The 26,551-nt window shown below is 44.4% G+C and overlaps 4 protein-coding genes across 6 annotated transcripts in view; 2 read left to right on the top strand and 2 right to left on the bottom strand.

Annotated features, from left to right (window-relative positions):
• Nucleotides 1-1,592, bottom strand: part of ECPAS (Ecm29 proteasome adaptor and scaffold) — a 66,156-nt gene extending 64,564 nt beyond the window's left edge. The window contains exon 1 of one of the 3 annotated variants that reach the window (XM_035564508.2): nucleotides 1,539-1,592. In XM_035564508.2, coding sequence (XP_035420401.1) covers nucleotides 1,539-1,560 — 22 coding nt within the window. In that variant the 5' untranslated portion in view covers nucleotides 1,561-1,592. Of the gene's footprint in view, nucleotides 1-1,226; nucleotides 1,410-1,538 lie in introns of those variants that run through there. The other 2 variants (XM_035564506.2, XM_035564507.2) reach the window with 2 other exon arrangements.
• Nucleotides 1,593-2,387: 795 nt separating this feature from the next.
• On the top strand, nucleotides 2,388-9,994 carry DNAJC25 (DnaJ heat shock protein family (Hsp40) member C25). Its single transcript, XM_035564563.2, has 4 exons — nucleotides 2,388-2,734; nucleotides 3,971-4,123; nucleotides 5,907-6,377; nucleotides 9,025-9,994. The coding sequence occupies exons 1-4, from the start codon at nucleotides 2,438-2,440 to the stop codon at nucleotides 9,145-9,147; spliced, it is 1,044 nt and encodes a 347-aa protein (XP_035420456.1). The 5' UTR covers nucleotides 2,388-2,437; the 3' UTR covers nucleotides 9,148-9,994.
• A 3,134-nt stretch (nucleotides 9,995-13,128) lies between these two features.
• Nucleotides 13,129-18,453, top strand: GNG10 (G protein subunit gamma 10). The gene is made up of 3 exons (XM_035564564.2): nucleotides 13,129-13,329; nucleotides 15,839-15,970; nucleotides 17,558-18,453. The coding sequence occupies exons 1-2, from the start codon at nucleotides 13,249-13,251 to the stop codon at nucleotides 15,962-15,964; spliced, it is 207 nt and encodes a 68-aa protein (XP_035420457.1). The 5' UTR covers nucleotides 13,129-13,248; the 3' UTR covers nucleotides 15,965-15,970; nucleotides 17,558-18,453.
• Nucleotides 18,454-22,011: 3,558 nt separating this feature from the next.
• Nucleotides 22,012-26,551, bottom strand: part of SHOC1 (shortage in chiasmata 1) — a 57,451-nt gene continuing 52,911 nt past the window's right edge. The window contains 3 exon segments of the mRNA XM_050716546.1: nucleotides 22,012-22,112; nucleotides 25,075-25,632; nucleotides 25,827-25,998. Of these exon segments, the coding sequence (XP_050572503.1) occupies nucleotides 22,012-22,112; nucleotides 25,075-25,632; nucleotides 25,827-25,998 (831 nt within the window).

The following is a 26,551-nucleotide window of genomic DNA, read 5'->3' on the forward strand; positions in this document are numbered from 1 at the left end:
GCCAAGGAAGGTTTCCAACCACCCAATACAACCTGTATACAACCGCTGCGGGATGCAGAGGACCAGCAACCCGAATTACGTCATATAATCACCGGCATGAAGCTCGCCGTAAGGACATTCGTCCTCTCACAGTGATTAACACAAGGGGCCGTTTAGCACCTGATATGTGGCTGAGGACTAATTTTTTGCAGGGTCTGCATCTGGAGGCTGGAAAGCTGGCTTCTACACAGACAAAAGCCAAGGAGCTGCAAGCCAGACAGCTCATGCTGTCTGGTTTCAGCAAGCAGCATCACATCAGCAGCATAAAAGCGACAGAAGAATCTCTCGGATGGCAGTGGCAGGCAGGTCTGTCACTGTCACAATTTATCCCAGTTGTCAATGGAATAAATAGCCTGGCATTTGTGCCCTCTGATTGAAGGATCAGTGTAACCTGAAGATCCTTCTCACTCCACCACGGGGTCCTGGCTCTCTGGTTACATAAAGGACATCCTCACCATCGCTGCCACTCAACTGGGCTCCAGTAACGTCTAACAAAGAGCAGAACAAAGGCATCACCTCCGCAGAAACACAGAGAGACCAACAACGACAAAATCACACACACAAAAAAAAAAAAAACAACAAAAAAAAACACAAACACAGAAACGCCTCAGACCTGAAATCCAACCGCAGAAATATGCCCAAAGTATTTCTGCTGCCCTTCATCCCTGGCGGCTGCCAAACACACCATTCCAGAACAACCAGCGGCCCTTTCACTCCGCTGAGTCATACATACGCTATCTGTTTATTAATTCTCAGACAAAAACCAGCTCTTTTACACGTCAGGAAAAGCAGGGAAAGGAGAACATATATATATTTTTAAAGTTCCGTGAGCTTCTGAGAACAGGAGCCTAGCCTCTGGAGCAGAGGTCGGGCCCGGAGGGGGCAGGGGCACGGGACGGGCCCCCCCGAGCCCCGGGGGCCCCCCAAACCGGGCACCCCTCGGTCTGCCAGGGGGCTCCACGCCTGGTCCCGGGGCCGCCCCCGGCTCCCCCCAAGAGCAGGCCGGGCACGGAGCGGGGCAGGCCGGCACCGCCCGGGACTACATTTCCCAGCCGGCCCCGGGGGCGGCCCCGGCCCCCCCCGCCCCGCCACCAGCCGCGCCCACGCCGGCCGAGGGGCTGCCCCGGGCCGGGGGGCTCCGGGCGGCTCTCCCCGATCTCTCCCCCCCGGTCCCCGGCGGCGCTTACTGAGCTCGTCCTGGGCAGCCGCGGCGGCCGCGGCCATGTTGTGCTGTGCCGGCTGCGGAGGGAGGGAAAGAGGGAGGGCGGTGAGAGGCGAGCCGCGGTCCGCCCGGAGGCCGCCCGAGCCCCGTCCCGCCTCCTCCGCCTCCTCCTCCGCCTCCTCCTCCTTCCCTTCCTCCTCCTTCCCGTCCTCCTCCTCCTCCTCCTCCCCGCGGCTCTCCCCACGAGGGGCAGCCGGCCCCCGCCCTCCCGCTTTATATTTAGAAAGAGCTGAGCCATCGTCCCCGCCCGCACCCCCCCCCCCGCCGCCGCACTGACCCGAGTCCATGCTGACCTCCATGCCGGCGCGGGCACACGGCTGGCGGAGGAGGAGGAAGAGGAGGAGGAGGAGGAGGAGGGACGGCGGAGCCTCGCCTCCCCCTAGCTGCGGCCGCGGCTCCTGCACGGCCGGGGGCTGGGCTGCGGCCCCCCCGGCTCCGCCCAGGGCCGGGCTGCCCCCGCTGGTTGGGATTTCGGAGGCAAACCGAGTTATTTCTGCTTGGGTTTCGTTGTTAAATTCATTCAGAGTGAAACTGGTGGAGGGTTGGAAGAGACCTCCAAGATCATCTGGTCCAACCACCACCCTGCCACCAGTGTGACCCACTAAACCATGTCCCTAAGCACCAGATCCAACCTGCCCCTAGAGGCTGCATCATGTAAGGACGTGATAAGCAGGGGATACTGAAGCACCTCCCCAACAGGAGATTCCTTGGCTGGGTTTGGAATGATAGCGGTAAAAGCAGATGAGCTCGCAGAGAAGGGATAACACGCTCAAATACCACCCCGATGGGATTTTTGAGTACAGGAACAATACACCAATAAAAAGTGACATTCAAAGTGAAGTTTCTATTCATTCTGATTTGGAAAGGGAACGTTAATTGGTGTGGCTAGGCTGTGGGTGAGGAGAAAGTTGGGTACGAGGAAGAAATTCGTCCCTCAGAGGGTGAGGCGGCGGCACAGGCTGCCCAGAGGAGCTGTGGCTGCCCCATCCCTGAAGCGCCCGGGGCCATGCTGGAGGGGGCTTTGGGCACCCTACCCTGCTCGGAGGCGATAGGGGGTCTGTAATTAGTGCTCGCAATTAGGGGTGGCAATTATCTGTCCGCCCAGGGCCCCGCCCTGCCGCCCGGAGAGCGCAGGCGCGGCCCCGGCCCCGGCCCCGGCCGTGGCGGCGCTGCGAGATGGCGGCGGCGGGCGGCGGGCGGCGCTGGCTCTTCTGCCTGTGGCTGTCGGCGGCGCTGCTGCCGCGGGCGGCTCGGGGCCTGACCGAGGGCCTGTACTGCGGCCGCCGCGTGTGCTACGAGGTGCTGGGCGTCAGCCGGCAGGCCAGCAAGGCCGAGATCGCCCGCGCCTACCGGCAGCTGGCCCGCAAGTACCACCCCGACCGCTACCGCGGCGAGCCGGGCGGAGGGGGCGGCGGCCCGCAGGCGGCCCACGAGAAGTTCCTGCTGATCGCCACCGCCTACGAGACCCTCAAGGTGAGAGGTGAGCGGGGCCGCCCGCGGTCAGGGGCTCCCTGAGGGGATCCCTGCCGGGTATCCCTCTCGCTCTCGGGTGGTGGAGCGAAGCGGGGAGGAGAGCCCTGGCTTGGCAGTGCCAGGAGGTGCACGGTGCCCTCCACACTCTGCTCCTCGCGTCCCCTCGTCCAGACCCGAAGCACCCATCAGCTAACTGGGGGTCGCTCTGACTTCGCTAGCTCGCAGCATGAGGCTCCCGCAGGTCTCCCTTTCCTCAGTGGAAGGGGGAGATCAGACCTTTTGGTCCCACACAACCCGTGTTTCGCAGCAGATTTTGCGGAATCAGTTTTGTGTTCCTTTGTGTGGGCTCAGCCAGCTTGCTTCCCAGCAGCCGTGAGGGAGGAAGAAAAAAAAACACGATGCCAAAACCTTCTTCAATAGCCAGCCTGAGAGCGAGGGGAAGACAGAGTGCTCTTGAAAAGCCCTTTGGATTCAAAATAAACAGACTAGACCCTTATTGTGCAAGCACGTCTTTAAAAGTAATGGTAATCATTGAATTGAGTGGTAGATGGGACTGTAAGGAAAGCAAAAAATCCGTTGCGTGGGCAAGACACGACCAAGGAGTGGAAGAAAGAAACCTGTACGTGTTTTAAGGTTGATGGGGGGAAAAAAAAAAAAGAACTGGAACTCTTTCTGGGTAGAAAAGGGATGCAGCTGAGACTGACAAAGTTAAATTTCTCATTTCTTTATTACATGGGTGAAAATGAGAAAAACTTCAAGAAAATGAGAACAATGAGGTTTGGGAATGGCCTCGCATTGGATAGAGTTCACAGCCCTGTAAGCTAATTCTAAAAGATCTGAAAAACAGTAGTCTTAGTGGTTCATTCATCTGTAAGTCTCTTCCTGAGCAATACCTATCAACTCTAGTCCCTCTGGACTTCTGATTCGGAAATTAACTCATTTTGTGAATTTCAGTTGCCTGTTTTTATTTCAGTATTAAATCAAGTCTTCCTATAGTGTGTGTTATGTATTTAAGACTATGTGTATCAGGTGTGGGGGGGGTTGGTGAGTGTGAGAACAGATCAATTTAGTTTATAAGGGTAGGACCAAAGATTTTCCTCTTTGCTTCATAGTTGGTCGGGTTATTGCAAATTTTTTAACAGCATGGTCATTCGTGAGCTGTAAAACACAAATGCAACAGAGTAAGTGAAAACATACAAATGTTCAGAAGCCTATTTTTCATCCCTCATCCTACAGGATGAAGAAACACGGAAAGATTATGACTACATGTTGGATCATCCTGAAGAGTATTACAGGCACTATTATCACTACTACAGCAGGAGATTGGCCCCTAAAGTGGATGTCAGAATCGTGATTCTGGTTACGGTGTGCGCCATCTCTGTGTTTCAGGTAAAATTTCATGCTTAATTGACAATGCTCAACGAATTTCTGAATTGCAGAAGTATCTGCAGATCTTGTAACATGCCAGGCTTTAAACAGCCTCAGCGAGGAGGTCTTTTTTTTTTATCTGCTGTGGTAAACTGCTGTGTAGTGTCCATGACAAATTTGAAGTCAGGATGTACTGAGCAGATTTTGACTGTGCTTGGTACCTTGGACAAAAGCACAGATGGTGTGATTAGTGATCGGTTTCCCGTAACAGAAGAATATTGCATACAGACAAGCGCAGCTCTCCCAAAGAAGTTACTTATATTTTCGTGGCAGGCTGAGAACGGTCTGTTCCTGAGCACAGACGGGAGCTCTAGATAAGCTTGTGTCAGTTTTTCAAGCTTCACAAGTATTTTTTTTTAAAGAAGATAAACTACTTGCAAACTAAATTAAAGAAACTCAGATAGCAGTACTAAAGATCAGGAGTGTGGTTTGCTAACATGCGTATCTTATATTGTAGTTTATCTTAAAAAGCAGTTCAGCGAAGTTTTCTTCACTGACAGTGGTAGTTCCAAGTTCAAGAAAACAGTCTCTGGTTTAGATGAGAATACTTGTGCTCTTGCTGACAATTGCTTACTGGAAGGAGCTACATAACTTTTTGCTTTAGCATCCATTAGATTATTAGTTCAAAAATTCCTTTAATAAAAAACAACACACACACAAAACCAAAAAAGGTGATATCTGGGAGGTAAAAATACAGCTTCGTCTGTGGTACAGATAACTCTTTTTAGTTGGATATTGCAAGGGAAAACAAAAATATGTTGATCAGGATTTGAGAGCTTGGAATAATAAATTCCAGTGGCATACAGAGCCAAATACTTAATTTCTCATCAGACTTGCTTGTAAACGCAGTGTTCCATTTCAGCTGTTATTTTGACTATAAGTGGAGACGCTCACTTTGCCTGCAGTCCAGCTTCCAGATGATTAAATGCAAGTTTACAGAGAATTAGCAAACTGATTTACTTTTCTCTTGCTTTCTGGTGTTTCTATTTCTCTGCCTTTGATACAATTATATAGTGTGTACCTAGGTGCCCTTTTGTCTTCACAAGTGGGTGTGCTGCCTATGTAAAAATTCAGCACAATATGTCACACTCACTCCAGCCACTGTTCTTTTTTTTTTTCCCAATTGAAATTCAGAGGGTAACTGGAGATTAGAGTAGGATATTGTATCTTGTAAAGTCAATCCTGTCAGACTAATGAGATTGTGACGTACTTAAGCCACATTTAATTAACTATGTAAAATGGGTAATAATTTTATAATGAAATGTGTGTATACCAGCTACTTTATTTATAAAGCTGAGGGGACTTCTGAGAATGGACACCAAAGCCTAACAGAAGCTTCACTTAAGGTCGTGTGAGATAACCATCTTCTCATGAACAAACACAAATTGAACAGTGCCTTTACCCTCTGCTTGTCCTTCTTCATCACTGTGTGTTGCTGTGTATACTGCTCGCACAGCAATATGAATTTATACTGCTGTTTCCCAGGTGCCTTATCACATTTGGACGAATAATTACAGCTTCTTTAATATTGTAGAAGTTGTGCTGTTACTTTCACTTTTTACCCTTGCTGTAATAAAATAATAGTTAAAGGTATATGACAGCTTTATTTTGTTTTTCGTGGCAAAGCTCTAAGTAGAAATGTGTCTGTATAAAAACATGGTGGTTTTTTTTCTTTGTTTGTTTTGCTTTTTGTTTGGTTTGGTTCTGGTTTTAGTTTTTAACTTTTACTGTTGTTAAATTACAGTTCTTCAGCTGGTGGAGTAGTTACAATGAAGCTATAAACTACCTAGCTACAGTGCCAAAATACCGTATACAAGCTACTGAGATTGCCAAGCAACAAGGTTTACTCAACAAGACTAGAGAAAAAGGCAAGAACAAGAGGTCTAAAGAAGAAATCCGTGAAGAAGAGGAAGAAATTATCAAAGACATTATTAAAAATAAAATAGATATAAAAGGCGGTTACCAGAAGCCCAAGATATACGATATCCTTCTATTTCAGATCCTTCTCGCTCCCTTTTACTTGTGCAAATACATAATTTGGTACTGTTGGTGGATTTATTGTTTCAGTATTAAAGGGCAAGAATACGGTGTGGAAGAGAAGCTGTATATCATACGAAGATACATGAAAATGTCTCAGTCTCAGTTTGACAGCCTGGAAGACCATCAAAAAGAGACCTTTCTTGAACGGCAGCTGTGGATACGAGAAAACTATGAGGTGGGTAGCTGTGGTGGAGAAGCTAATGTTGGTTATCCAGAGTTCATAGAGTGAGAGCAGGTGTTTTGTGAAGGTGTTTGGCACAGTGGTGTGGGAAGCACTGCTTCAATTCTAGCTATTGCTGTCTGAATTGAAAACTGTTAGAGAATCACTTCATGTGCTTTCTTCATCATCTTATGCTTATGTGCTGATAGACAGCATCTCCTGAACAGGCCCATGGATGTAAGAAGGGGTTTCTTGGTCAGGGGTCGTCTACCTGTGATTGTTAAGGAATCTGTGGATACAGAAAGTAATTGTATCTGATGACAGGCTGTCCTGTAAAAATGTAGTGTAACAGAGTTCTTAACAGTAGGTTGAAGACCATGCGTTCTCCAAACAATGATAATTTTGTAATGAGGATTACCTGGACGACCTGAAACTCCTCTTTTATTAGTCTCCTTAGCCATTAATTCGTGGCTTGTTTTAGCTGATAGAAGCTGACAGTTGATAACTGTCCCTTGATAGTTCTTTTGCCTTCACTGAGTCTGGGGCTGTTCTTTTCATGCTGTGTCCTGCTCGACTGAAAATGGGCTATGAAGTAGTGGGCACAACTGCTATTCTTGCCAGGGATAGTCAGTTACTAAACAGCCAATGCGTAATTTTTCTCAAATTTTCTGTGAGAGTAGTGAAAGAACATTAACCACAGCATGAAATTTGCAGTACAGACGTCTTGGGATGCCAGGAGGTGGGAGAATTGACAAAATGCTTGTATTGTATCAAAGATCCTCTGTGGGCCATCTGGGTGGGAGGTTTCCAGAAGAGAAATGGAGAAGAGGAACTTGGCCTGCTTAAAAGGGGTGATGCTGCAGCTCTGCTTGTTCTGCGAAAAGATGGCAGAACTGCCTTTGCTGCTGGTGCTGCGCACCAAAGATAAGAGAATACTTCCCTAAAAACAGTCAGAGTTGGATCAATTTAGAAACTTGAAGGGGAAAATACATTACCTGCAATTTTAGTTAGGAAAGGATTAGCCAACAGATGAGCCATACACGTTGAATTAAGGTGGGTTTGCTTGAAACAATCTGGAAGTCCAAAGAGGTGGTTATGTTAGTAGTCAAAGCAGATGGCATAAATAAAGTGCATGATAGGATGGATATTCCATGGCAGAAAAACCTTGCATGCTGTTTCTAACTGGTATTATTCTGTTCACTGAATATAAAAAAGCTGTATTTGTCAGGGGTGAAGTCTGCTTAGCCCAAAGTCATCTGTGGTGGCCAGCAGCTGATAATTAGTGAAGAATACAAGAAAGCTACACTTACATGGCAATATTTATTCAGTGCAATATGCAGTCTTGGAGCATCCTGAACAGGAAATGGTGTCTTTGTTGGTAACAACTTTAATTAGTTTTTTTAATAAACATGTCTAGCCACTTCTTGAATGTATTAAAACCGTCAGTGACTACAGAACCATCTGGTTTTGAGTTCAGTAGGACGTACAGAGGATGGCTCTTGTTTTTTTTTTAAGTTACACAGACACCTACTGATGGTTATTTTATTGGAAATGGAGATCAATCGTGCCTTGTTCCCTTTTCTCATGGTAGCTGTGCTCCTCTGTACCACTACTATATCCTTACTTGAAACTCAATCATGTCTTTTCTAGGCTGAAAAATATGCTTTCCTGTTTCTCACAAAAAGATACGCTGAAGTATCTACTACTTTGATCACTGAGGTTGCCTATCTGCATAGTGTGTAGTTTTTTCAGTGTCCTTCTAAGAACGACTGAGGATTCAATATATTGCCATACCATGGAGCTAAATAAAAATGTTTTATTTCCTCTGTTACTTTCCTAGTCATTTTTGAAGCTTGTAGGATCACTGAACCTTGAGCGGGTGTATCTATATACCCATCTAGAACATTTTTTAAATCTTCCTGATGCTTGTTCAGAACCTTAAATATAATTTCCTTACAGGAAGAATTCAGATGACATAAACCTGTATGGTGTTGAGATATACACTGTCTATCTACGTAAATAGCCTTCCAGAATAAAAGTGTTGATTCTGTTGCTTTTCTTAGATACATGGCTTTTATTGATATCACTGATGATACCATTTCTTGCCATATTGTAATTACTTGCCATTTGGCACTACCTATACTTAATGTAGGTATATTGACTTAGTTGAAAATCAAACGAGGAATAAAAAGATCCACTGCTGTGTAGCTGAAGGTGATCAGTCTTCTGTCTATAGAATAACTTCAAAATATGAAAACAACAGAAGTAAGAAGCTAAACTGTGTTGAATGGTATGTGTGCTGAATAGGGGCTCAAAATTTAGCTTTTTGAGTAGTTCTTTACTTTTATTCTGTTGACTGCATGAGCAAAGAAGTATAGTTGCTTGCAGCACACCATCTTTCAATGATGTAGTTTTGCTGTCAGCAAAAATTCAAAGCATTTCAACTACAGGTTGAAGGCTCCTTGGCTGAAGGCTCTTACTCTGTATGTTAGTCAAGGTCTTCTTCTATGTTGCAATTTGGGTATCTTTACAATCAATAACTTGACAGATGGTTGAATTGCTAACACTTACATAGACATACCACCATCCCCCTTACCTCCTGCTTTGGATTCACTTAAGCTGTTTCTTCAGCCTTATTAAACACTTTTTTTTTCTCTATCAGGTCTATAAACAAGAACAAGAGGAGGAGTTAAAGAAGAAGATGGCCTTGGATCCCCGATGGAAGAGGTATCGGAGGTGGATGAGAAATGAAGGACCTGGAAGACTGACTTTTATCGATGATTGAAAGTTACTGAACAAAATGAGTGCTAGTGTCAACAGTGATCTGCAAAACTTTTCACTACATCATTCAGAGTTTTATCTGCTGTGGCTCAGCAGTGATCTAAAACTCAGGAATTATTAAGTCAGGCCGAAAATAATACAGGTTTACCGTTTTTATAAGTCAGACTTATTAAACAGGCTTAGCTCAATGTATATATCTGACATACATGGGGATCTTAATGTGGAATTCATTATTTCAAATAATGTATTTTCTCGAAATATTTCCTACTTGTGATCGATGGAATCATAACTTTAATCTTTCTGAAAACGGTTTCTAGATCTGCCCTTGAAAGTCTCTGTTTTCCTTTTTAAACTGAAGGGTTCCTGCAAGTGGACACTGGAAATTTGGAAATGCTTACAAAGGACTCTGCAGCAAGGGCCATCTCCTGCTTTCCTCTTCTTTCCTTCCAACTACTTTTCAACTTAATTTCTGAAATGCCAAAATGTTTTTTGATGTAGACAATATGGGGATTATACAGGACTACTACTTTTGCTATTCCCGCTCCAGTTGGAAATGAATTTCATTCTTTGTGGGAATAAATGATGCATGATTGATCACCGTTTTGGTGCAAACAAGCCTTAATTCTTTGTTCTACAGAGTGGTTCATGAAATAGCATACTTAAGTCTCTTATGTTTGTTTTTTAATCTTGTACGTTGGACTGTACCTAGCTGTTCAGAACAAGCGTACCAGTGAATATTAGTCTACTAAATGTGATACTTTTTTCACCAAAGTATTGGTAAAGGGAAAATGACCCTTTTGTTTAAAAGGGCAATCTTGATGCCTTATGTAAATAAAAGTTTATATAATATACTTCCTGAATTTGTTTTAAATTCTAAATCTAAAGTGTTTTTTTTTATGCTTATCCCTTCTGATTTTTCTGATCAGAGTACTTACAACACAACAGGACCTTCTAGTTTCATCCGTAATTCTGGCCAGGTCAGAGTTTTCCTCAATTTATGATTTCCATATTTGTTTAGGAATTTTATGGGGGGACTGTATCTAGATTGGGGTGCTTCTGTCTCTTTTCACATCTGTAAAGATCTGCATCTGTACAGATTGGTTCTGAGAGAGTCTCTCTTAAATTTGCTGCTTCTAAAGCATGTAATAGCTAGAAGTTCTGAAATGCTTCTATTAATGTTTGCAGTAAGATGTTTATGATACTGCACAAGTGACCTATCATAGAATCATCTATGTTGGAAAAGACCTTCTTTAAGTCCAACCATCAGCCTTACCTACTGAGTCCCACCAGTAAACGATGTTTCTTAGAGCGAAATCTACATGTCTTTGAATACCTCCAGGGATGGTGACTCAACTACTTCCCTGAGCAATCTGTTTCAATGCTTGTAGAAATTCTTCCTAATGTCCAATCTAAATGTTTTGTGGTGCACCTTGAGTCTGATTCCTTGAGTCTTATTACTTGTCGCCTGAGAAAAGAGAGGGACGTCCTCCTCACTACAGCTTCCTTTCAGGTAGTTGTAAAGAGCAATGAGGTCTCCCCTTAGCCACAGTTTCTAGTCCCTTCACCATCTTTATTGTCCTCCTCTGGACGTGCTCAAGGGCCTTGATGCCCTTCTTGTAGTGAGGGGCCCAAAGCTGGACACAGTGCTCAAGGTGCGGCCTCACCAGAGCAGAGTACAAGGGGACGATCACCTTCTTGGCCCTGCTGGCTGCACTATTCCTGACACAAGCCAGGATGCCGTCGGCCTTCTTGGCCACCTGGGCACGCTGCTGGCTCTTGTTCAGCCAGCTGTCAACCAGCACCCCCAGGTCCTTTTCTGGTGGGCAGCTTTGCAGCCACTCTTCCCTGAGCCTGTATCACTGCATGGGGTTGCTGTGACCCGAGTGCAGCACCCAGCACTTAGCTGACACCCTGTTGAATGCTGTGTGGTTGGACTTGGCTGATTGATCAAGCCTGTCCAGGTGCCTCGGCAGAGCCTTCCAACCCTCAAGCAGGTCAACACTCCCACCCCACTTTGTGTCATCTGCAAACTTACTCAATTGTCCTGTATCATTCTTTGAGGAACAGCTTCAGTTCTCTATGCCTCTTTTGTTAGTTTAGCTTTCAGTACCTCTTGGAAAGTGATCTCAGTTTTCTGTTGGAAATAATAAACACATATTCAAAGTATGTTGGAAGTATTATACTGGATGGCTAACTTCTGTGTGCTTTTCTAAAATTCAGCAGGAGCTGCTAGATTTGTCATTAATCCCTGCTGCTGTGTAGTGCTGCTATAAACTTAATTCACTTTGGATTTAAAGGTCAAATCAGATCTAAAACGTGTTGAAGAACATATCTAGAATAAGTTGTGCTTATTTTCAAGAAGTAATCTTATGGACCTGATCTGGTAGGAGGTGTCCCAACCCATGGCAGGGGGTTGGAACTGGGTGATCCTCAAGGTCCCTTCCAACCCAAACCGTCCTGTGATTCTGTGACCTTGTAGTGATGATCCAGGGACACTGCAACGATGTTTGCGAAGTGAGACACCTTCACAGCTTGGGTGGATTGCTTCTTCATCCACCAAAACACATCTTCCAGCAAGAGCGGAGGGAGGAAAACAGAAGTTTCTGCAACAGATATGCAGGGAATAAGGGTAAGGATGAGTAAAATAGTGTTGCTTACTAAGTAGGGTTGTTATATCTAGAAATTAGGTAGGGCAGTAATATCTAGAAAAGAAGCAGAGAAGTGCATGCAAGAGCATCTGTATCTGTGGCCACAGTTTCATAGGCTAACAGCTAAAAGTTTGCACCAGTGCCTCGTTTTGTACCATCCTTCCCCTCCTGAGTTTGTGTGATAAGCTGGGTTGTACAAATAAGCAGGCAAGACGCAAGCCACGCATCTGTCTTCCCCTTTTTTGGGGTTAGTTTTGATCAAGATTAGTTTCCTGACCTGACTCTGTAGCAACAAATGGGGCAGTCCGTGGGGAGCACGGAGCTGTGTCTTTCAGCAGCAGTGGTGTCTTTTCTTTGTAGAACAACGGCCTGATAGCAGATGCAGAAGGGAAAATCAGCAGGTACTTTGCTCTGGGTGGAAATGAGCTGTTCTACAGCCTTGACTCTGAGTTTCCACTTTTCCCGACACACAAGCCCCTTGAAAATACCCAGACATCGGCATTATTAGCTCATGGGCTGCAGGCAGAGTTTGCTGGGCTATGCTGCAGTCACAGAAGGCTAGAAAAAACGTGTCTGTCCCAAAAGCTGTCAGCTTGCCATGGGCAGCTTTTGGTTGAGGGCATCAGCCAAATGCCTCTTGAACACTGACAGGCTCGGGGCACCAACCACCTCTCCAGGGAGCCTGTCCCAGTGCCCGACCACCCTCACGGTGAAGAAATCTTCCCTGATGCCCAGCCTGAGCCTCCCCTGGCCCAGCTCTGTGCTGTTCCTGTGTGTCCTGCCATCAGTGACCAGGGAGCAGAGACTGCTGTAATGGGATCTTGAAGAAGGAACACCTCACCTCACATCTCCTATAAACCAATTTTTTTCCCCTGAAGAACTAGATGTGGTTTATAGCATATATGTTCTTATATATATATATATATATATATATATAAGGTAAAATGCTTATATATATATATATATTATATATACGGTAAAATGTGCAATTAATATGCAAGAGATGCTCAGAGTCAGGGCCTCTCACAGTCATGCCAAGCCTTCCAAATGACAGCACCGAGGCGTTGCCTGCTGCTGCAGGACTGCAGAGCCCGGAGATGCTCAGTGCTGGAGGGACCAGACCCAGCTCAGGGCTGGATGTTCCTGTGTCCATCGCACCCTCCTCCGGGTATCACCTTCCCGTGCCGCCTGCACCGGGCTACAACACCTAAAAAAAAAATTAAAAAAAATTAAAAAAAAAGAAAAAAGAAATAAATAAAGATGACTTTTGGCGTCGGCACCAAGACGGCGGCCGCCAGCTGGGGCTCTCCAACCGGGGGGCGGAGCGGCCCCGGCCGCGGCCCCTCCTCGGGGCGGCTCCCGCGGAGCCTGGCAGGGCCGAGCCGGGCTGATCCGAGCGGATCCGAGCCGTGCTGAGCGGGTCTGAGCCGTGCCGAGCCGTCCTCACCCCCCGCGGCATGTCGTCGGCCGGCAGCCTGAGCAGCATGCAGCGCCTGGTGGAGCAGCTGAAGCTGGAGGCTGCCGTGGAGAGGATCAAGGTGAGCAGGGCAGGGGGGTCCGCAGGGTTTGTGGGGGGGACTTGGGGGGGGGGGCCCTGAGACCCCCTGAGACCCCTCCCCGGCCCTCGGGGACCCGGGGCTGCCCCGGTTGGGTGTAGGGGGGCGCCGAGCCCCCAGCCCCGGTGCTGGCCACCCGCCCTCCGGAGCAGCCGCGGTGGATAACGGAGCAGCTCCTCGTTAATTCTCCGCCAGACATCGCGGACAGCTCCCCCCCCTCCCCTCCCCGCGATGCTGCGACATGTCGCGACAGGCGGGGACGGGCGGCGTGTCGCCGCACCGCCTGCTGGGGAGCCGTGCCCGGCTGAGCCAGCTCCGGCCCGCACGCTCCCAGACAAAGACAGGCAGCCCCGCCGCCACCTCCTGGGCTCTTATTTTTCTATTTATTTTTTTTTTTTTTAATATTTTCCCATCCAAACCCACCCGAGCAGCCCCGCCGAGGCCCCCGGCAGGTGGGGGTCAGCGCAACCCACGGCGGTGATGCTCCCCCGGGCAAGCCCCGCACGAAACCCAGCACGGGCTGTGCAAGTGGCAAAGGCGAAATTGATGTGCATCCTCGGCTCCCCTCCTCTCCCATCGCCCGGTGCACTCGCCATTTGTCTCCAGCCGGTGGCAGAAGGCTGGCTTCCTCGGGCTGGGGCCGCGGGAGCTTGGCCGGTGGGTTCAGGGATGGTTTATCGTGTCTTTTCTCAGCGCTGCTCCTCTGGGCTGGTCAAAATTCAGAGTGCCCATTGCAAGGTGGGACCGCTGTGGGTTTTGGACATCGTCCTGAGCGATTTATTGGTGTTGGTAAATTTTATTGCGGAACACTGAGCTGGCAGGTGTTTGATGCACTAAGAGAGCGTGGCTTATCGTTGCAGCGATGTGCAGGAATCCATGAGAAGTGACACAATGCTGGATAGAAATGCAGTCTCTCTGTGGCAAGAGGGGTATTGTCCCGGGCAGAAATGACTGACTGAACACTTGTGTTGCTTTATACCACGAGCAATACCCTCTGTCTCTGTTGCTGCTCCTTCTGAGGCACAACATGCCCCCCCTGCCTTGAGGGGGTCAGACAGTTTGCACTTTATCCGGGATTACTCTGTGTAGGTACCTGATACTCCGGAGTCGGGCTCCTCAAGGTTAGGTGTTTATTGTGGGTTTGCTTGTGCTGCGGGGAGGCCTGGCCTTGGTGAGGTGCCCGTCTCCTCTTCCTCACATCTCGCTCTGCTCTGTGGACCTGCCTGTGTCTCCTTACAGCCACAGATGAAATGATGCGTGGTCAAAAATGCGTCATCTGGGTTTCTTGGTGCGCAGAGTAAAAACAGGGAGGAATACACTCAGCTGGCCCAAGCCGCACGGGTCGGTTTCAGCAGCCTCTGCGGTGGGAGAAAACATTGTTTTGGCTGCTTTGAATACACAATGCGCTTTCAGAAGGAAGCTGAATATGAAAGGAGTTTTAAAAATACATCCCATCCAGTTCCAATGGTGGTTTTGTTTACCCTGACAGCTAAAAAAGCAGACAGGAACAGTATTTTCAGAAAGAGGAAACCGTGTAGGAAAGAAGTGCCCCCACACGCCTTGCATGCGGGAGGCTGCTGCCCTGTGATGAAATGTGGCAGAAACCCTCGCACCGTACGTGTGAGCAGGGGCACACACACCAAAGGGTGGGCAGAGCTGTCCTGTTCTGACACGGATGCCAGGTTTGCATCTTTCCGGGAGCAGCAGGGCACCTTGAGCTGGGTGCACGTTGTGGCAGTGAGGTGCGAGGAGGTGCAGCAAGGAGCTGTGATCCCTGCTCTGTGCTCCGAACAACTCTCTGCCCATTTTCCCAGGAAAAAAAATAAAAAAGCTCTGTGCAGCCCTGGCCTGGGCAGTGCCAGCGGGTGGCACCTCTGCCGTGCATCATACGTGCAGCAGCAGTTGGCATGGGTGCTCTCAGGGAGAGCAGCCGCCCTGCCGTCAGGTCCCTGGGCTTGCTCTGCACCCCCGGCTGCCCCCCGGGTGGGTTCAGAGGCCTGACCTCACTGCCAGGGGAAGGTGACGATTTGCACCAAAAGCTTTTCATTCTCATCTTCTTCCTTTCTTACTGTGTTCTGTGCTGCTTAACAGTTTGGAAACAAAAGTCATTTTAATAAATGATCTGAGGTTATAAGAGTTCAAACATAAACCCAAAGCTGTACGATGGAATGGAAAATCCTGCGGCCACGGTCCTGTTTTTTACAATGAGGATGAACCCCACGGCACAGGCACCTCAGCCCTGTGTACTCCCCCGGCTCAGGACGGACACGGCATTTCGTGCGTGTTTCATCAGAGCTTTGTAGATGTCTGTGCTGATTTATTCAGTGTTTTAGAATTCAAGCGCTGACTTGGCTGCTCCCCAGCTCCGCTTGACAGTGTTTCTTCAAGAGGAAATGCCTAATAGATGCTTGCGAACAAATTAGTTTCCTCTCCGGATTGTTGTTTTTTTGTTGTTCTTTTTTTTTTTTTTTTTTTCTTTCCCTCCGCACAGGTCTCCCAGGCAGCTGCAGAGCTCCAGCAGTACTGCATGCAGAACGCCTGCAAGGACGCCTTGCTGGTGGGGGTGCCTGCGGGGAGCAATCCCTTCCGGGAGCCCCGGTCCTGCGCCCTGCTCTGAGACCAGGTAACAGCATCGCGGTGCCACCACGGCTCTGATTGGAAATTCAAGCCCCAGCAGTGACAAAGGGGCATGGTGGGAGTTGTTTCGGTGTCAGGTTCCAGAAATTTCAATTTTTTATTTTTTATTTTTTTCATTTGAGCATCTCTAGGGTCATTAGCAGCATCCAAAATAATAAAAACTGCCCATGTGTGTTCGACATAGCCAGACAGAAAAACAATCCCGCACCTAGCTTGGAGAAGTAAGACAGAGCTGTGCTACTTTCATGTGCTGTGATGACAAGGTGATAGCCTAGGCAAGAGCCTCATTAAAAATACATTTGGTCTCCTGCGTCGTACCGCGCTTCCTTTGGTTGTGTCTGTCCTTAGGCTTCTTCTGTTGCTGTTGTTGATGCAGCACCAAAGCTGCTGGAAGCAGAGAGGAGCTCAGACAATCCGTAATTGTGTTCTTTGTAACCATTTTCAGCGCAGGTCTAAAAGATAAGGTACTCCTGGCACTCTGTCTGCCTTAGTGCTCTGCATTGCTTGTACCCGCGCAACAACCGAAGGGTGGGTGACCTTCCAACACCTGCACCCTTTTGGTTTCCAGCTCAGCAGTTCTCTCTCTTGTCTCTCCTGTCTGTCACAAGGATGTGGTGATCACGGGAGGAAGAAATGTTGCGTGTGCTAGTAGCCTTGGGCAGGATCACATCGTGACTTCCGTTGTTCTGCATGGCAAACAAGTGTGGAAGTAGGATATTCAGAAGGGGGTGCTCCTCTTTAAAATTAAAACAGGTCCTCCTAAAGAGCTGAAAAAGCTACTGGGAGAGGAAAAAACACTGAATGCTGTTATTTCTTTAAGAATGCTATCAAAGCGAAATTGAATGTTTTCTCTAACATCAGGATTTGAACTAGAATGCAGAGTACTTGTAGGATGTTTCCCTTCCCACTGCCAGGGTTCCTGAGCGTGCAGTTGCTTTTGGCCTCATTAATAGCATGGTTTTGATTGTTGCTACATAGCTTTGATAAAGCAGAAGCGAACCTGAAGAAAGGGAGCAACTGAGCATGAACTATTCTTGCAGAAAAACTGGAGAAGGAAAAAGCACAAGCAGATATTCTTAATTTAGGTGCTGCCCTTAATTCCTCCCGCAAATGAGATAAAGTTGATGGTGACTGTTGCACATGTTCATCTGTTGTTAAAGCAGCCTTTCTACTTCATTATTTATTTTATTTTTTATTTTTGGTAATTTCTAGGGTTTTATTTTGATTGCATCATCCAGGCAGGATATGACATACTTTCTCAAGTTTGACTTTGATGGTTGATTTATGCTGGTTTTAGAAATGGATAGCTGAGCCCAAGATACCATTTTATCCTTTTCTGCTAATTGATCAAAAGTCTAGGTAGGAATTTAGTTACATGAGGATCCTAACAATGAGAACAAAATTGAAAAAAGCCAACGCAGAAATTTTATAATATTCAAGGATGCCAACACCCAACAAAGGAAAGTGGTTATCCTTTTTCTCTCAGTGCAAAGAAGCTTTCATGTTATAATTTCTAAGAGAGGTGCATCAGATTAGGAAGACAGCATTTAATAAACCCTTTTTCCTTTTATAGGGAAGGTCATCGGAGAGCTGCCTTCAAGCATGACACGAATAACTGCCTTTCCTTCTCAAGAAAAGTATCTCTGTGCCCTTACTTTTGTGTGGTTAAAACAATCTCTTAGATATTTATGTTTGTTCTTGTGCACCCGTACCTCACTACCTTTTGCTAATGTTTTTACAGTTTTTTAATGTAACTAGCATTCTTTTCGTAAAAGTCACTGTTGTTACTACACTGTACTAACTATACAAATATTACTTGAGAAGTTTACATTTCAAAAAATATAAACGGGAATTTTTACCAAATTTCTTATTTCTATCTTGGTAGGTTCTTATGCTGGAGTGATGGTAAAAAACTACTTGTATTTTCCAAAATCAAACATCAAAAAAAATGAACTGTTAAAACATAAGAGTAAATGCAGCCAGTGTTAAAGAAATGCTCTCAGATGGAATTTTTAATTACCAAGACCTGAAATCAGCTGTTTTCCTTCAAGTGCATCTAAGTCCATAAATGTCACCTCTTAGGAACTGCTTAACACAGTATGTGGTGCAGGCTTGATTTCTAAGCTGTGGGTCTCATAAAAGTCCTGATGTGTTTGGTACTTCTCATAACTTGCATTCATAAACGTACCGCTTTGCTGCAGTCTCATTGACATGTTTAAAATGTAGCCAAACTGACCCTAAAAGCACATTAGTATCCAAAGACAGTTGCATGCCTAATTTTCAAGTTTTGATGTACACAAAATTACCAAGTTCAGTAAGTAAAATACGCTTGGTCATTTGCCTTTGGTTTTTATAGAGCACTTTTACAAGGACAACTAATTTTTTTACTAGGTTTTTCATTTTGTTTACTTTCTATTGTTTGTATTAATCTTCTAGAAGTTTGGAAATAAAATTCCTTTCCCTACTGGCTTTGATCTCATTGTTGAATTGCAAGGGATACCAAATTCTCTAGTGAACTTTGAAGAGGACACTTGGATTTTGCAGTGGGAGGGGAGGCTTCAGGCTATTAGCGTTTTGGGGAGGAGAAAGTCACTTCTGGAATTTTAGGAAATGTGCCTTGTTATTAGAAAAATCGAATTTATACCTATTTATAATTTTTTTGGTAAATAGTAACTACATTATCAGGCCCACTTACACATTTTGAAGCTGTAAGGAAGAAGATGAATGGGGCTTTAAGTGATCTGAGCATTTAATTTTCATTAATACTAACAGAAATGGGACAACCCATTCCCTCCTGGCAGTTCAGTCTTTGATGAAAGACTCTCACACTTACTGTCTGGCAGGGACATGCTGAAATGAGAGTAGTAACACTGCCAATATGAATTGTGCCTCCAAGAACAGAAGCAAGTGTCCTTCCTCGAGTGCCTTTCTTCGCTCTGGCTTCCTTTTCATTGCGGGCTATTTGACCGTGGCTGGCAGTTTTTCTTTTAGCACTTGACACAGGCATGTACTGTGGAAAGCTGGAGGAAATACTGCTATTCTCATTTGCAGAGAGGTGACCAGAGGCTCAGGCTGGGGTTAAAACACTCAGCTTTGGGGGAGAGAGATGAGTGGGATGAAAGAAACCCCTCTGGTTTCTTTTACCCCCCCGCCAATAAAACCTACCCCCAGCACCAACACTTGTGTTGGTGCCAGCCTGTGACGGAGGAGCAGCACTGTGCAGGTGTTTGGTGTGTGCCAAGCTTCTTTTTGAGGCAGCCAAGGAAGCTTAGAGGAGCCCAGGCAGCTGCCTGCTGCTGTGGGCAGCAGAACAGGGCGTCTCTGAGCTCCTCGGTCAACAGAGCCTTGTCTCCAGCTGCAGGCGTCCAGAGGTCTGCACTGCTCTGCTGAGCAGGATACGCAGCTCAGACAAGGCCCTGCGTTGTGTTTTTCTTCCCTGGCTGTAACAGGCATCATCTGCAGCGGGGTGGACAACAGCAGCTTCCTCTAACACCAGCCAAGACGGTCTCGGCTCTCCACACGCTGCGTGAAGGCCTTCACAGCTGTCTCACAGCTGAAGGAGGACCCACACGATGCCCACAATAAAACAAATTAAGCGAATGCACAGGTCTGTGCTATGCAGGGCCTAACATGAGCCATAAGGCCATGGTTTCTCTTCCTCATCCCTCATGGCCCATCAGCAAGGCTCTTTTCCCTCTGGAGGTGACATCTGCCAGGTTAACAAGCCATTCAGAATTTGACCCAAGCAATGAGCATACCTACTGCTCATGGAGGATTGGTGATCAGGAAATCACTCATTCTCAGGCAAAAAGTTGCAATACAAAAATTCTGTAATGTTCCCCTCCCACTGCCAACTGGGAAAATAAGGACAACAGTCAATCATCTGGTTTGTCACCACCATCTCACCTTCCAGGATGAAATTCTCTTGATACTCCATTAATGTGGATCTCTCAGTTACATATGTTTTAGGGGGAAAAAAAAAAAAAGAGCATTTATGTAGTACAATACTAATTTTCCTCTACATGAAACAGATTGGACTGGGCAGGGGGGAGGGGGACACACCTTACATGTCACAAATCTGTCACCGTGCACGTAATCTGTGAATGACTGAGAGTCACAAACAAACACAATACATACCAAATGGCCATTGCAAGCCTTTTCCTTATTTTCCACAATATTGTTAGTATCTAAGTGTTCAGTAACACTTTGCTACCTAATGGAAACTGATTGCAGATAGCACTTGAATTTTCTTCGCTAATCAAATGTAGGCAGCACACGGTTTACCTTTGTGCTTGAAATGATCCACAGATTATCTGAGCAAGCCTGTAATGCACGTTCACATTGAAGTTCTGGTGTCAGCCTCTGTCTGTGTGAAAGGAGGACATAAATACACAGCTAAGGAGTGGCCGCTATAATTTTCTCCGCTGTGGTCATCCGTGACTGAGATTTTTGCAGAGCTGCACTCTTAAAAGAACAGATTCCTTGGCCTGGCAATCTGGGAGACGGTTCTGAAAATCAGAGCCAAATCCACGATGGAAAGAGACAGAAAATGGTTAGGTCAAGCGACCACAAAAATGGGCCAGAAATAGTGAGCAAACTGCAACTTTTATTTAAGTCTTTCTTGTATTCTGGGCAAATAGGGAAACACTGGCTTGTTTGCAATTCTACAAAAAGGTCTTTATGCTACACATGAAAGATGTTTTTTAAGACCTTGTAAACAGTTTGGATACAAATAATTTGGGGATATTACTCTGAACGACAATCGCTCCTAGTGCTGTCATCATAGCTTTTAGTTCTCAGTTAACAACCAGCACCCCCTTTTCTCTGATAAGTCAAAGCTGCTCCCCTAACATCTGGCTGTATTTATTCAAAGAGTGAATATGCACTTAACGAAAACTCTGTATCAAGGAAGTATTTTACTGCAAGCCTAAACCACAAATATATATATATATATATTCTTTTACTGAATTAAAACTTAAAAAAAAAAAAAACACAACAAAACAATATGTGAATTTGAATCATGGAAACTTGAAAACTGAATCATTGGAACTGAGAGCCACTGACCAGACAGTGACATTCTGGAGCTAGCAGACATTCCTCTGCGAACCGTGTATGCATTCCTGCAGCAGCACAGAGATACTTTCTTCCACTGCTCCCACACATATTTCCAGTTTCATTGTGAAATCTTTTGATGGAAAGGGAGGGGCTGAGTGCTCTTTTTACCCTCTGTCTTCTATAGCTTGCAAATGAGATGACTTTTTGTAATCTCTTACCCCTTCTAGTTGTAGCCTACAATTTCTGACACAGAGGATTCTCTTCTCGCTACTCACAGATGGGCTGTAGCAGACTGAGAAACGCGTATGCCAACAAATGGCCTCCACCAGGCACTAGGGTCACAGAGTTGTTCTCTGAATTAAATTATGAGAATCATAAATTTCAACGTATCTTTCATGGGCAGGCCATAAAACAAGTGTGTTCTTTCTGAAGCTTGGTTACAACTATAGCCATTCTCAGGCTACAAAGGAACTTCTAACATCACATGGCTCCAGAGGAGCTGTCAGAAGGAAACAAGTGGAACATGAACACAAAGGACAAATACAGAGTCCCTGCTTTATGTGGAAGGAAGCTTTAAAACTTCGTGAGCAGTTTTGAGATTCTGGCAGGTCTAGTCCAGCTGTAAGTGTGGAAGCCTACATGTTCACGAAACAAACATAAGTCCCTTGAAAATTTTATGTTCTTCAGCATCTGTTTGTTTTCATTCTTAATTTTTGTATAAATAATGTTAAAGTACCTTTATAAGATTTATATAAACAAGAAGAGAAGCAGTAATTCTCCAGGTTCAGGGAGCTAGTTTGTCTAGTAAGACTTAAAAAAGCATAGAAAAAATTCTTCAATTAGTAAAGATTCCTAAACCCTAATTTCTCTCTAAAAATGACAACGACAACAACAAAATGAATTTAATCTATTTCTCTTCAAACAGTTTACAAATTTGAAAAACCAGGTGTAGTACACAATTCCCCACTCCATTCAAAAGAATTTAAGACGTGTTTGTCCATCACTTCTTCCAGGGACTCTTTCATACATCAATCTCCTTTTCTTGATCCCTGGTACTTCTTCAAATCCTGAATCTGGTAAAGAAGTGGAAAGAAAGTAGAGGTATGATTAGCTATGCATACAACAGTTATGCAAACTTAACTGTTTTTCAGAAGCAGTAACAGACTTCTTTTGTAGGAAAAAATATCAAATATCAAATTAAATACATGTGGAGTAATATTAACTACTGCTTACTATTACTGACTAATTTAATGCATATTATCCTGTCATGGTAATACAGGACCACTTATACAAAATCAGCCTGCTCTATGCTTAACCACAATATTTCAGTACAGATTTTCATACTTACTTCTATTTCACTAATATGACACCCAGTCCTATCCAGTAATAGTAAAAGTTAATTCTTTTTAACCAGAGATAGAAATTATTCCCGTTTCTAAGTTAAAGAAAGCTTCCTACATTCTTAAGATTCAAGTATTTTTTATAATAAAATATTTAGAAAGTTGCTTATTCAAAATAAATTAATGGAAGAAAATTCTGTTTAGCCTTTGCAAAAAGTATTGCAAGAAAACTTTAGCACTGATCTAAGAATTTCATCTGCTTTAGTGGAAATACTGGCTTAGCATACTGGTATTAATTGTTTGTGGTATAATAAACACTTTATCAGAAGCCTACAGAAATCCCTGACATTTCACAATGTGTCTTTCTTAACTTGACTCGGCACACATTTCTTAAATTTTGGATTTCAGAAAGCTTTCATTGTATTGAGGTGTTTTTTTTGCATCACCATGCATGGCTAATTAGCATACCTATATTTCCCTTGGTTAATGAATAATAAAGTAAAACACTACTCCCAAAAGGTAATTTAAAAACCACTTACCCTTTTTTGATTTGATTCAGTGTTAAGTATATATCTGCTCTATCAGGTGAGAGTATTACAGAAAATGAATCAGTCAGAGAACCCAGTGTTTTCAGAATAGTGTAACATGGTGCCAGAAGAGCCTGTTCTGATCTCTGCTGAAACTATTGTAATTAGAATTTTCAGTTTTGAGTGCCATTTACAGATTACTAACTATCTAGCAACACTTCAGGTCACAGTTTTCATCCCAAGGGAGAGGCAACAGGTCTGTTCGCAACTTCTGTATGAGTATTTAATTTTCATAGGCTGAAAATTAAAACCAGTTCACCATATCCGATTAACTTTTCCTCAGTTTACTACCAGAAATGCTGTAAGCAGCCATGAAACATAGTGGTACTGATTAGTTACTTCTGCTTTCATGAATGATCTCATCTAACCAGTAAGAGTATTTAGTACTGCACTGATACTGCTCTACCACCAAGAAATTTAACTTAAGGCAGCAACAGAGAAAACATAGATTAAATTACCTGCGCTATGGGTTAGCCACTTTGTTTAAGAAACTTAACTTTATATTTCTGAGACATATAGCATCTCACCTTTAAAGAAGCAGCAGAATTTAAATAAAAACTAATATATATATATATATATATATATAAATAAATAAATAAACAAACACTCAGTATGATAGGGACTAATGATGGTTTCTTACTTTTAAAGCTCCACAGATATATACTATACCTTATCCAAAATATTCCAGGCTAGCTATATTTGAGAACGCAAGCCAAAGATGAGAAAAGAAAAGGAAAACCAAACCCCCACCCCAAACAAGAAAAAACAACAAAGAAAAAACCCACCAACTGAATTTTGCATGTAAGGAGTGTACACGCCTTCAGGGTAAACAAAGTTTAGAAGTACACACTAAACTATCTGTCTGAAGAAATATGCTTGGTAAAGATTTCAAGATAGAGAGTACAGCCCTGGAGACATTAGCTGTGAAAAACAATTCCCAGAATAAGGTAATCGTATGCAACAAGCTTAGAAGAGTGCCAGAGTAAAGCCAAAAGCAAAACACAGCCTTTAGTAGTATCCAAATGTCTAAATCTAATTTTGTCCCTGTGAGAAAATACTATGTAGTCTTTTCTTTCCCTTTTGTCCAAAACTATGTTTACAAAATAATCATTCCTATATCTTTTAAAATTACTATAGTAAGGTTATTATGCACATTTCAGACACTTTCACAGACAGAAGAATCTGAAGCATACAAAATAGTAGAATTACAGTTTTCAGTATTTTACCAAGAAAAATTAGTGGTAGTGACACAATTAAATACATGCACCTGCAGCCCAGAAAGTCAATTGACTCCTGGGTGGAATCAAAAGAAGTGTGGCCAGCAGGGCAAGGGAGGTGATTGTCCCCCTCTGCTCCACCTTTGTGAGACCCCACATGGAGCTTTGCATCCAGCTCTGGGGCACCAAGCACACGAAAGATGAGGATCTGTTAGAGCGGGTCCAGAAGAGAGCCGCAAGGATGATCAGAGGGCTGGAGCACCTCTCCTATGAGGAAAGGTGGAGAGATCTGGGGTTGTTTCATCTGAAGAATAGAAGACTCCAGGGAGACCTTACTGAGGCCTCTCAGTTTTATCAGGGGGCTTACAGGAAAGATGGAGAGAGACTTCTTACAAGGGCATGTAGTGATAGGAAAAGGGGTAGTGGTTTTAAGCAGAAAGAGGACAGATTTAGATTAGATATACGGAAGTTCTTCACTCAGAGGGTGGTGAGGCCCTGGCACAGGCTGCCCAGAGGAGCTGTGGATGCCCTATCCCTGGAGGTGCCCAAGGCCAGGCTGGATGGGGCTTTGGGTAGCCTGGTCTGGTGGGAGGGGTCCCTGCCAATGGCAGGGGAGGGCTGGAATTAGGTGGTCTTTAAGGTTCCTTCCTACCCAAACCAGTCTATGATTCTATCTTTTCATTTCTTAATGCTCAAAACTGAACAGAAATGCTTAGAGATGCTTTATTACTCAAAAATATATGTGCAACTAAGTTGTTTTTTAGTAAACACATCAATGCTAGATTGGATGTAATAACCATTTAAAGAAAATATGATCAGTTTTACTGATACTCCTGTTTCCAGTCAAGTTACAAACAGAATTTCATCACATTTTGCTTGCTTTGTCCATACCTGTTAATGTTTTTCCTTTTGTCCATAAGTATGGTGGACTTTGCTTTCTCTTTCCTGAAGATTCTCTACCTAGGTGATGAAAATGCAGACTTTGAGGCTCATCTGGATCAGCAAGGGAATCAGAGAGAAAAGAATTAGGTGCAAATGAATCATATGTGCAGGTAGATGAAAAGCCATTCCACGGGGTCTCGTCAATCACAATTTCTGGGCTCTTAAATGTCATTTCTCTAAATTCTTCTAGAAAGCCCTTAGAGTTCTTGCGAGGTGCACAGTCAATGAAAGTTGCAAAGAAATCCTCTTGTTCAGGTTTTTTTGAGGAATGATCAGAGCTGCAGTTAATCCTGCAGGGCTGTCTTTGAACAAATAAAGAATTCATAGCACCTGGATGAGTAAAACCTTCACAGTCCTTTGGCACAACAAAGGAATTCTGTTTTCTCCCTGTAACTACTTCTGAAGAACATGATTTCTTTTGCATATAGCTTGAAAGGTCAGAGTCAATAAGACCCTGATGACAGTTCGGTGGAGGAACTATGGCTTCAGAATTCACATGAGGTGGTCCTAGTAGAAAGAAATGAAAAATTAGCTTACCTCTCTAAATTTTTCAGAAAAATATGAATCCATTGAGCATTAAAATACAGTCTGTCTTCTCAGAACTACTCACCATTCAGTGGTTAGAATATAAAAATTTTAATATACCTAGACATTCACTTGGTTTCAAGTATGATACATTTGGTAGGAATTCAAGATATTACCTGTGCTAGTTTGTGCCTTAGCCAGCAGCTCTAAAGACTGATAATTTTGCTTACAAGCTGGATAGAGTCTGTTAATGTTTTTCCAGTTTTCTGGGGGTGATGCACCTTTCACTGCTGTTTTTAGTGGACCAGCAGCATTTAGGCTGTACATAGATGTCATGTCACTAAAATGCTGAAACCAAAAAAAAAAGATATTCAAGTAGTGTTTATAGCGCATGTCCACACTGTCAAATATGGGAAAAAAAACCACACACACACAAATATGTTGTCAGGATTCTAAGGTTTATGTATAATGTGTTGTTTACTGGAAAGAAAGAAAAAAGACTCGAGTACAGAAGGAAAGGCACTTAAGGCAAACAATGAGCCACCAATCTTAAATCTATAAGCAGACTAAGTAATAAACAGCATGTTACTTGAAACACAACAAAATCAATATCTTAGTATACTGTACTCTCTTTCATCAGTCCAGGACTGCAAGAGGTATCGTCTGCGATGGATTGCTGCCTATCATACATCATGGACAAAATTAAACTGACAAGAAGTTTTTCAGTCAGTAAACACTGCTTTACACATACACTGTTATTACAGTAACATGCGTAAGTTGATATTCAGTGCCCAAATATCTGTTTGCCTGCTCTTTCACCTTAATTGAATGGTCCTGATTCAGGAAGGAAGCCTGTCCTCCCTTTTTCTTGACTGTTAAAAGCTGTGCATTTCTAATCTAA

This window comes from Cygnus atratus, chromosome Z, assembly GCF_013377495.2.
Source record: "Cygnus atratus isolate AKBS03 ecotype Queensland, Australia chromosome Z, CAtr_DNAZoo_HiC_assembly, whole genome shotgun sequence".
Taxonomy (NCBI): Eukaryota; Metazoa; Chordata; class Aves; order Anseriformes; family Anatidae; genus Cygnus; species Cygnus atratus.